General features: G+C 40.8%; 1 protein-coding gene across 1 annotated transcript; it reads left to right on the top strand.

Moving 5' to 3' along the window:
* The first annotated feature begins 578 nt into the window (after window positions 1–578).
* On the top strand, window positions 579–8,409 carry LOC143021128 (uncharacterized). Its single transcript, XM_076178418.1, has 2 exons — window positions 579–757; window positions 7,731–8,409. The coding sequence occupies exons 1-2, from the start codon at window positions 579–581 to the stop codon at window positions 8,407–8,409; spliced, it is 858 nt and encodes a 285-aa protein (XP_076034533.1).
* The last annotated feature ends 4,372 nt before the right edge of the window (window positions 8,410–12,781 follow it).

The following is a 12,781-nucleotide window of genomic DNA, read 5'->3' as shown; positions in this document are numbered from 1 at the left end:
CCTCCTCTCTCCTCTTCCTCTCCTCTCCCCCAAGGTCTCTACTCCTCGCCTCTTCCTTTCCACTCTTTTTCTCTTCCTCTTTTTCTCTCTCCCCCTCCCCCGGCTTCCCGTGCTCTCCACTCCCCACCTCTTCCTCTCCTCTCTTTTTTCCTCCTCTCTCCTCTTCCTCTGTTCTCTTTTTTCCTCCTCTCTCCTCTTCACTCCTCTCCCCCCATGCTCTCCATTCCTCGCCTCTTCCTTTCCACTCCTTTTCTCTTCCTCTTTTTCTCTCTCCCCTCCCCCCCGGCTTCCGTTCTCTCCTCTCCTCGCCTCTTCCTCTCCCTTCTTTCTCCCTCCTCTCTCCTCCTCCTCTCTCCTCTTCCACCCCTCTCCCCCATGGTCTCCACTTCGCGCCTCTTCCTTTCCACTCTTTTTACTCTTCCTCTTTTTCTCTCTTCCCTCCCCCCTATCCCACCTTCCCGTCCTCTCCTCTCCTCGAACCTCTCTCCCATTGTGCTTTTCGGCATATGAGAGATTAAGTCTTCGTAGATTGACAACAGAAACTTCTTCCCTCCATCGTTGCTTGAGCGCCTCGGCTGATGGCACAAGTTAGATCCTCCGAAGTTGGAGGTCGCCCTACCTTCGTGTCCTTGTTTACTTCGTGGAAGGACGTCCTCGAGCTCTTGTTTGCCCTCGAAGTCCTCGAAGACAAGTCGTCGTTCGCTATTAGACCCTTACGTACCGGGTGCTCCGTTCTTTTCATGTCGGTTGTCGTCAGGTGATTTTATTCGTGTGTGGTATCTAAGGAATGAGGAAGCGGGTGGTGTCTATCTATATTAGGCGTCACAAAACTACTGCCCGTCACTATTTTACTAAAATAAAAATAACTAAATAAAAAAAACGATATCAATCCCTTTCATACTCTTTTTTCCAATCGTTGTTTTTCTTAAAAAAAAAAAAAAAGTCCCGCTGCTGTGAAGAAGTTTATTGACCTGTGGTCTATGCAAATCCCTTCCGTACCTGTTGACACCTTTCCTCCTCTACTCTGTCTGCCGCCAGGCGATTCTATTCGTCCCCGTCACACTTTGCAACGGTAGAAAAAAATCAATACCTGTTCATTTGTAACCAACGAGGATTATCCATTATAGTTAAGCGAGCGCGTTAGTCATTATAGTTCGCACACCCAACTTCATATACGCTTAGTTACGGGCTCGAATCCCGCACTCCTCTCCGAGCCTCAGCAGTGACTGTTAATCATCTGCTCCGACAGTCCCCTAAGCGCACAATAGGTTAAAAAATGGCAGCTACTCAGCGCCTCCTGGCGTAAGATCCTCACGTAACGCGATTCCCATCCCACCTAGCTTTCGCGTAAAAACCAGGCAGAGAATACTGGATTACATAAACCTTTTTATATTTTTTGTATTTCGTTTGCTTATCATTTGACTTTCCAAAATTCTCGAAAATTTTCAACAAAGAATAAAAGATAAAAATCAAATAAATTAATATATACAAAAATAGATAAATAAATCAACCAATAAAATCGATATAGTAAATAAGATAATGATGATGATGACGAACGACAATGATGACGATAAACGACAATGATGATGATAATGGTGATGATGACGGTAATATTGATGATAACGATAATGATAATTATAATTATAATGATTATGATCATGACGATAATGACGATAATGATGATGATGATGATAATGATGATAATGATGATGATGATGATGATGATAATGATGATAATGATGATAATGATGATAATGATGATAATGATGATAATGATGATAATGATGATAATGATGATAATGATGATGATAATGATAATGATGATAATGATGATAATGATGATAATGATGATAATAATGATAATAATGATAATAATGATAATGATGATAATGATGATAATAATGATAATAATGATAATAATGATAATAATGATAATAATTACAGTAATTACAGTAATTACAGTAATGACAATAATTATAATTATAATAATGGTAATAACAAAACAACAACAACAACAACAATAATAATAATGATAATAATAATAATAATAATAATAATAATAATAATAATAATAATAATAATAATAATAATAATAATAATAATAGTAATAATAATAACAATAATAACAATAACAAAACAACCACAACAATACGTCTGCATAAATAACTGAAGAGCAAGTTCTTCTTTCTCACGCCTATTATGACGTTCACAAATTGGTTGAATATCCTTATGAACACAACACCTTGAGCTGAAGAATACCGCTGTACATTATTCAAAACAAAACATAAAACAATAAATAATTGAATTAATCAATAGACGAATAATAAATAAATGTTACAGTCCCCATAGCATTTTACTGGGCCAGTGAATCCTGAAAATGAATATACAAAAATTCTGTTATATCAGATTGCAAAGAGGCTTCATACATCAGGATGTAATCTAGTTGTTACATGAGTTAATGAAACGCTAAACTGCTTCAGGGCAGTTACGTTAAACTCTTAAATGTTGATAACAATTTATTAAATAGATGAGGCGCAGAGTATGAGAGAGAGAGCAAAGCCACATGATCATCCCGGCTTACAAGATCGGCCTATCGGAGGTTCTAAAACCGGCAACGGTTTTACTGTCGCAACTTCCGTCAGTAACCTTTAGGTTGCGATGAAACGGTTCTGCAATGTTTCTCGCGTGTTTCTGGACTGTTTCTGGACTGTTTCTCGCGTGTTTCTGGACTGTTTCAGGACTGTTTCTCGCGTGTTTCTGGACTGTTTCTCGCATGTCTCTGAACTGTTTCTCGCGTGTTTCTGGACTGTTTTTGTACTGTTTCTCGCGTGTTTCTAGACTGTCTCGCAACAGTTCAGAAAAGGTTTCTTTCCCGTTTCTAGACTGTCTTGATATGTACAAATTCTCCAACTCCCCCTTTCCCTCCCTCCCCTCTATTCTCACTTTCCCCTCACCTCCCCTCTCCTTCCCTCTCTTCCTTTCCCCCTTCTCCCATTCTCCCTCAAACCCCTTTCCTCACCTCTCCCTTTTCCTTCTTTTCCTCTCAATGTTCTTCTCCTTCCCCTCCCCTCCCCTCCCCTCTTCTCCCTTTCTCATTCCCCTTTTCCCCTTTTTCCTCCCCTCCTCTCCTCTCCTTCTCCCTCAATCACCCCGTCCTTTCCCATCACTTCTCTCTTCTCTTTCCTCAGTTCTCTCTATTCCCCTCTTCTCTCCTCTCCTCCCCTCCCTTCCCCTCGTCTCTCTTCTCTTTCCCCAGTCCTCTCTATTCCCCTCTTCTCTCCTTTCCTCCCCTCCCTTCCCCTTGACACTCTTCTCCCCCACTCTCTTTCTCTTCCCTCCCCTCCTTCCTTTTCTTCGCCTTCTCCCTCAGTCCCCTCTCCCTCAGTCCCCTCTCCCTCAGTCCCCTCTCCCTCAGTCCCCTCTCCCTCAGTCCCCTCTCCCTCAGTCCCCTCTCCCTCAGTCCCCTCTCCCTCAGTCCCCTCTCCCTCAGTCCCCTCTCCCTCAGTCCCCTCTCCCTCAGTCCCCTCTCCCTCAGTCCCCTCTCCCTCAGTCCCCTCTCCCTCAGTCCCCTCTCCCTCAGACCCCTCTCCCTCAGTCCCCTCTCCCTCAGACCCCTCTCCCTCAGTCCCCTCTCCCTCAGTCCCCTCTCCCTCAGTCCCCTCTCCCTCAGTCCCCTCTCCCTCAGTCCCCTCTCCCTCAGTCACCTCTCCCTCAGACCCCTCTCCCTTAGTCCCCTCTCTCTCAGTTCCCTCTTCCTCAGTCCCCTCTCCCTCAGTCCCCTCTCCCTCAGCCCCCTCTACCCCAGTCCCCTCTCCCTCAGTCCCCTTTCCCTCAGTCCCCTCTCCCTCAGTCCCCTCTCCCTCAGTCCCCTCTCCCTCAGTCCCCTCTCCCTCAGTCCCCTCTCCCTCAGTCCCCTCTCCCTCAGACCCCTCTCCCTCAGTCCCCTCTCCCTCAGTCCCCTCTCCCTCAGTCCCCTCTCCCTCAGTCCCCTCTCCCTCAGTCCCCTCTCCCTCAGACCCCTCTCCCTCAGTTCCCCTCTCCTTTAATCCCGTCCCCTCTTCCCATTCTCCTTGTATGGGGATACTGACTAAACGACTTGTGCAGTCGACATTTTGGGGACTTAAGCGTTATCCCTACTCAGCATTCCTTTATGATCAGAGAATGGCCTCCACTTCAAAAGATGCTGATCGCGTTTGACATCCACTATCCATCCATCCACCGACCTTCCTCAACTCTCCTCCTGCACCACATCTTAAGATCCCATCCCTTTCAGTTCTGTAGCGTCTCCAAGGATAGAAACGCTGGTTACAGGTGACCGAATACTCCTCCAACCCTCTTCTACTCACCTACCTCCTCTTCCTCCTCCTCCTCCTCCTCCTCCTCTTCCCTCCCTCCCTTCCTCTTCCCCCCTCCCCACCCTTCTTCAGGACCTTCGCCTCCTTCTGGTAAACCAACGAAGGCCGAAACGAAGAGCTTCGGTTGAATGACCTGGAATGGCCGTGTTCACTGTTTCCAACTCCTTCGATAACGTGGGAGACTCCATACAATAGGTCCTCTTGAAGAAAAACAAACAACATGATTGTATAATACTGCTCTCAGGCAGGTTTGATGTATTATACAATTGAGGGTCCATGCATTAGATATCCCGTCTAGTTTAGGGTCTGTCTACCAAGATAATTGATATATATGTATATATATATATATATATATATATATATATATATATTTATATATATATATATACATATATATATATATATATATATACATATATATATATAATGTATATATTGTATATATATGTATATATATTATGTATATACATATATTATATATATATATATATATATATATATATATATATATATATATATATATATATACATACATACATACATACACATTCCAGCTGTCACTAAACGATAATCCCCAGTTGCTTAAGACCCTTTCCACAGCACAGACGGTTACCTAAACAAACATCCTACCAATCCCCGAAACACCACTAAAGGCATACACCATCTGCAGTTACCATTGCACCTCATAACATACATTTGTTGCAACTAATTAAGCTTAATTTGAACATGAACGCGCTACTCAACGAGGCTATAGAAGACCATAAATTGGCGAAGAACCGACATCGGCGGAAGCCTCCATTGGCGCCTCTTCGGGTAATATCATTACATCGATCTCTGAAATGAAACTCGTAGAGGGAGCTTAAGGGCCATCGAGAGGCTTAGCTATGTCGACAGTGAGGATGAAGAGTTAAATGGTCATGCTTGTGTGCGTGCGTGTGTGTGTGTGTGTGTGTGTGTGTGTGTGTGTGTGTGTGTGTGTGTGTGTGAGTTTAGGACCTTTTTCACAACCCATGACGTAGTGGCTAGCGTCTTTGTTTCGTGATTATGTTAGCAGAGCCAAGGATTCGAGTCCCAGAGGCGGAGCTTCTATGAACACACACACACACACACACACACACACACACACACACACACACACACACACACACACACACACACACACACACACACACACACACACACACACACACACAACTCGTGAAGTAGTTGATAGAGTTCCTGGCTGTCACTACGGAGGTCCTGGTTCGAATCCCGCCCAGGACTGAAATGATTTCGGTATTGCTGCGCTGCAGGTTGTTACTCCAACTATCGTGGGCAGGGAGTTGGGTGTGTGTGTGTGCGTGTAATGTCACATCATTACCCATAGATCGGTCATATACGAGCTCTGAGTTCTCTTCCGTGAGGGAAATAGCTGTCGATCACGAGTCCAAAACGTGATCCAGACTATGGTGAATCACACACATACACACACACACACACACACACACATATATATATATATATATATATATATATATATATATATATATAAATGTATAAATATATCTATAAATATATATATATATATATATATATATATTTATATATTCACATATATATATATATATATATATATACATATATATATATATATATATATATATATATATACATATATATTCGTAAATAGCTGGAGTCCAGGAACCATTATTATGGGAGAAAGCATACGCTGGACTCGACGTTCGTCAATTTATTCCGACGTTTCGAACCCTGTCCGGGGTTCGTCATTTCTTTTATTCGTGATATACATGCTACGCGGGACATTTGTTCCACGGGAGTGCACAGTGGTGCGACCCATCGGTAGCGGGGTGAATCCTTACAACTTTCACTATATTTTCTTTATATATATATATACATATTTTTCTATGGTAAACTCGGTGAATGTTTTCAAGGAAGTATTGCACCTGTTATTTTATAGTTTTATTTATATTTGTTTCTCATTTGTGTTTTTGATTTGGTTTAACTGCGTCGGATTGTAACGGTTACTGTGGAGACCTGTCCCAGTGTACCAAATTCCCCTTATTTATGTACATTTCCATTGCTACCACTGTATTACCCTGAAGACGAACCCCGGACAGGGTTCGAAACGTCGGAATAAATTGACGAACGTCGAGTCCAGCGTATGCTTTCTCCCATAATATATATATATATATATATATATATATATATATATATATATATACATATACATAAGCCGTGGAACGTTCACTTATGTGAAGAACATCAAAGGAATGAATCCCTTTTCTCTCCGTACCGTTCCCATCGTTGGCTAAATTTATTCGAAAATGTGCAAAAGAAATACATAAGAATAAAAATTAAAATACACAAAAACATGCGAAACAAAACTCTTAAAACCTCTAAAACGATTGACACGGAGGCATGCAAGAACAAAATTAATTATTGCAAAACTGGAATAAATGAAGAAGAAAAGCAAGTGAAGTATAAATGTCTGAATACGTGGAACATTCAGTCGTTAAATCTACAAAGAAGAGGTCAATGAACTAATGTATTTTTACTTTAGGCAATGTATCATGCCAATGTGAATTACGAAGTCGCTTCAAGTCAATTTCATTTAAAAGGAAATAATGTTCTCAGGCAAGGAGAAAAAGCAGACAAGAAGCTTTCCAATGACAAACTTACGCGTGTCTGTGAGTCTGTGATTCACCATGGTCTTTGGATCACGTGTTGGACTCGTGATCGACAGCTATTTCCCTCCCGGAAGAGAGCTCAGAGCTAGTATATGATCGATCTATGGATAATGCTGTGACCTTACAAACACACACATCCCAACTCCCCGCCCACGAGACCTCGAGTAACAACCTACACCGCAGCAATACTGAAATTATTTCAGCCCTGGAAGAGATTCGAACCCGGACCTCCGTAGTGGCAGCCGGGAACTCTACCAACTGCGCCACGAGTTGTGTGTGTGTGTGTGTGTGTGTGTGTGTGTGTGTGTGTGTGTGTGTGTGTGTGTGTGTGTGTGTGTGTGTGTGTGTGTGTGTGTGTGTGTGTGTGTGTGTGTGTGTGTGTGTGTGTGTGTGTGTGTGTGTGTGTGTCAAACACAGTTCTCATGATATACGCTCTGGCTGCAGCCAGAAGACTTTGGTCAGACAAAGGGAAACCTCCAATCTCTCCCTCGTTCCCTCCTGGCTTCTCAGACTTCTTCCCTAAAGCCTGTCGGGCGCTTTTATTCAGCTGAGGGATGACCCTCCTCCAGGCTTCTTTGCTTGAAATCTTAATTGACTCGTAAAGTTAGACCTTGGATGCACTTCTCTGGCTTCTGCCGGTGGTTTCATATAAATACATAAATTTAACTTTTAGTTTTATTTTGGACAGAGTATATCGTGACATGTCTACCCCAAAGTTGAAAATCCCTGAACCAGCGCTGAAGTCCCTGCTTGAAATATGTACAAAAGAAGCTCCGTTCAGATGCCCAAGAGGAAGAATGTATGTCCAAAGAGATGGTGTTGCCATGGGATCTCCATTGGGAGTTCTCTTCGCAAACTTCTTTATGGGTACTGTCGAGGAACAAGTCTTCGGTGACATCCAGAGACCTAGCACGTATTGCCGATACATCGACGACACATTCATTCGTGTAGAAAGTGAGTCCGAGCTGCAGGTCTTACGTCAAACATTCGAAGAGAAATCCGGTCTACACTTCACCATGGAAAAAAGTACAGATGGTGCCCTCCCCTTCTTGGGTGTCCTCCTAAAAATCGAGGACACAATTTCCACTTCGGTCTATGTCAAATCCACTAACGCTGGCCATTGTTTGAATGGTCAAAGCAAATGCCCTGACCGATTTAAAGAGACTACTATCGTAGCTTTCGTCAGGAGAGCGCTGTCCCACTGCAGTGAGTGGAAAAACGTCCGGGTATCCCAAATGCTTGTAGACAATGGATACCCACACCACGTCGTCGTTTCCAGTGTGGTCAAACGCACTATAAACAAGTGGTATAACCAGAAAAACAACTCCTTACAGATCATCCCGCCTAGCAATAAAATTAATTTATAAGTCTCAAATGTCAACCTCGTATAAGACCGAGGAACGAATTATCAAGGACATAATTAAAAGAAATGTCAAACCTATTAACGAGAGCGATAGGTTAAATCTGGTCATTTTCTATAAAAACAAGAGGATTAGTAACCTGATCATGAGAAATAACACCACTCCTGAACGCCCTCTCCTTCAACGTAGTCATGCCGTATACAAATTTGTATGCCAACATGAGGACTGTGGGCCTCATGCGTCGTATATTGGTATGACTACTACTAAAGTATCGAGAAGGCTTACTCTTCATTTATCTGCAGGCGCCATCAAAAATCATTATAGTAACCACCACCAACTACGACTCACAAGAGAAGACCTCGTAAAGGGTACTTCCATTATTGCCACGGAAAAAGACCACAAAAGACTTGCGATTATCGAAGCGTTGCATATCAAACACAGCAACCCCGACATGAATAAGCAGCTTCAAGATCTCCAAATTCTCCCTTCTTCTAAAGCCATGATCGCACATTTCCATGTTGATGATGTCCATTCTTCCACCTCACAGCACGGTGAACAATTGACCACCCCACGGTGTGGGTGATCAATTGTCATTGCTTTTTTTTTCTTTTTTTTTTTTTTTTTTTTTTTTTTTTTTTTTTTTTTTTTTTTTTTTTTTTTTTTTTTTGTCCTTTTGTCCACCTCTCCTATGTTCGTACTTATTTCATATTATTTGTTTGTTTGTAACCTCTCCTTAGCTCATTTATGTAACACTATTTCTGTATATTTACGATTTGACTATTGTATGTATTATTCTGCCTTGAAAATGAAGTTGTGCAACTTCGAAACGTTGGTACCGAAATATCTACTAGTTTGACTATCCTGCTTCAGTGTTGAAATGTCCTTTGCTGACCTTCTACATAGATTGCCTTTTGAAATACGTCGCCTTGTTCGCAGTATTGAACAAGTTAACAAGAAAATTGTGAGTTGTCATCAAGCTATTATATACAACATTTCTTGTCAGAGGGAGAACCTCCTGCCTAAGTGTACGCATATATATATATATATATATATATATATATATATATATATATATATATAAACTTATGAATATAAATATTTGTATATATATACATATATATGTATATATACATATATCTATACATACATATATATATATATGTTATATACATATAATACATATATACATATATATGTATATATATACATACATATACATGTATATACACATATATATATATATGTATATACATATATATATACATATATATACACATATATGTATAAATAATATATATATATATATATATATATACATATGTAGAGACATTGGAACAAATTATGGGAAAGGTGGAGGGGGAAACACGGGTCTTTATCTGAATATCGAGTTTATTCCTGACCGGTTTCGCTTACAATAGCGAAGAAGAAGCAATTGTAAGCGAAACCGGTCAGGAATAAACTCGATATTCAGATAAGACCCGTGTTTCCCCCTCCACCTTTTCCATAATATATACATATACATATATATATATACATACATATATATATATATATACATATACATATATATACATATACACATGTATATATAATAAATATATACATCCATACATATATATATATATATACATATATATGTATACATATATATATATATGTTTATATATATATATGTATATATATGTATGTATTGACTATATTCTGACAAATAAGACTGAAGGTGGAAGAAGCAATAGGAGAATTTTACGCTTTAACGTTTCGACCCACCGGGTCTTGATTACAAAGCTAACAACTCAAACATAAAATGAGGTTTTATACAGGGACGAGTCATCTCATGGGACGCTTCGGAGAGCTTGCTATTTTGCGTATTCTTTTATTATTAATAAGCTTGTGGCTTTTTCGACATATAAAGCCTTCTCTATGGCTAATGTTGTTATTAGTGTTAAAGTATGCTGCCTCAATTGTCTTCCTTAGTGTTAATGTATGCTGCCTCAATTGTCATCCAAACACTCACACCTAATATCAAATAGAATAAATGAATTAATAGATAAACAAATACATAAGGAAATCAAATAAATGCATAGACGAATAAGATATACAAATATCTAAATAAACAAACAAATAGATAAAACAGATCAATAACAATATATGAAAGGGAATCTATATGCAAATAGAAAAATATACACAAAAATCACACAATCCTTGCTATTAAGGTCCCCCCTCCCCCTCTCCCACCATTTGCAAACACGAATCAGCGAACCGCTCTCAGTGGAAAATGAGACGATGGATGCATGTCATTGTACGCAATCTAATGGAACGCGAAGATGTAAATCGCGAAACTCGTTCGCGAAAGCTAAGTTTGCGAAAACATTTCTCAAATGAAAAATGGCGAAAAATATTTATCGAAAATAAATTGCCAAAGTATTTCGCGAAAATCATGCGGGGAAAAATACTTCGCGAAAATAATCCGAAAAAAAAATATCGCGGATTTTTGGGTATTCAGGTCCGGCCATCCTTTCGCGAATCGATTTAAAATTCGCGTTGTCAGGTCTCCGTCTCATGACCAAAGTTTCTGGATATAAAGATGAACGAGGGATATAAAGAGTTTAGGAAAAAAGAGCACAAAAAAGAGAGCCTACGCCGAAGCTGATAGCTCTTTTCCCAGAGCGAATATTTGAGAAAGCGACATTGAGTAAGAAAAACAACAACAATAAAAAAATAAACAAAAATTATAATATAAAGTTGCTATCGCTTTCTAACGCGTTTAATGCGCACATGACAACAGATACCAGGGTAAAAATGGACATTATGCAAAACATATTAAGGGTTCATAATCTATGTAAATTATCGTCATACATCCGTGTGCAGTTACACTTACACGCACGCACACACACATACAGACACACACACATACACACACACCACACACACACACATACACACACACACACACACACACACACACACACACACACACACACACACAAAACTTATGCTATAGCAGTCCGAGTTCGAATCCCGCCCAGGGCTAAAATAATTTCAGTATCGATGAGCTGCGGGTCGTTACTCTAACTCTCGTGGGCTGGGAGTTGGGTGTGTGTGCGTGTAAGGTCACAGCATTACCTATAGATCGGTCATATATGAGCTCTGAGCTCTCTTCCGCGATGAAAATAGCTGTCGATCACGGGTACAACACGTGATCCAAGACCATGGTGAATCACACACACACACACACACACACACACACACACACACACACACACAAACACACACACAAACACACGCACACATAAATATAATTTCTTTCTCCTGAATAGAATAAGGACTTGAGGAAATAGACTACGATTACTCGCACCTCAGGAGTTGATGTCGGGATGCTAGTGGATTAGTGCCAATTCTCTCTCCTTTTGTTCATCTTCTGTGGCGTGGTAGGTGTAGTCCTAGCCTCGTGCCTCATGAACTAGGCAAAGCCTACACACACATATATATATATATACATATATATATACATATATATATGCATATATATATATACATACACGTGTGTGTGTGTGTGTGTGTGTGTGCGTGTGTGTGTGTGTGTGTGTGTATGTGTGTGTGTGTGTGTGTGTGCGTGTGTGTGCATAGTACCAAATATATCAAAAGCGTCCAATCACTTAGATAGACAGATATATGACCTGTAGTTTTCCAGCGCTTCCATCCTAGTGGACAATTTCGCGATATACACAGGTACAGCAACCTCGTTCAAAGTGCCCTAGTAGTCACATCAAGGAGGCCTTTCAGTGACATACACTAAGTCACCAAGACTCACACTCAGACACATATATCTACCGTAGACACAGACACAGACACCAAGTACAGACACAGAAACCAACCTCAGACACAGACATCAAACGGAGGCACAGACATCGAATACAGACACAGACACAGAAACCATCCTCAGGTAGAGACTTGAAGTGGAGACACAGACACCAAATACAGACACAGACATCAAATACAGACACAGACAGAAACATGGACAGCAAACATAAACAGCACCTAAGGAGAGCACGGACACAAAATGGAGACACAAAATGAAGACACAAAAGCGGACACAGACAAAGACACAAAGAGATGCACCCACAGCTCCCAGGCAGTCGCACACAAAAGGAATCTTTTGAGAGATTTGGTGATTCAGTGATGTTCCCCGAAGATTTATTTATTCCCTTTCCTTCCGTCTCTCTCTCTCTCTCGCTCTCTCTCTCTCTCTCTCTCTCTCTCTCTCTCTCTCTCTCTCTCTCTCTCTCTCTCTCTCTCTCACACACACACACACACACACACACACACACACACACACACACACACACACACACTCTCGCTCTCTCTCTCTCTCTCTCTC

This window comes from Oratosquilla oratoria, chromosome 41, assembly GCF_046742065.1.
Source record: "Oratosquilla oratoria isolate Oo_2021 chromosome 41, ASM4674206v1, whole genome shotgun sequence".
Classification (NCBI taxonomy): Eukaryota; Metazoa; Arthropoda; class Malacostraca; order Stomatopoda; family Squillidae; genus Oratosquilla; species Oratosquilla oratoria.
Note: the sequence above shows the minus strand (reverse complement) of the source record. Positions and strands in the feature narration are given on the sequence as shown.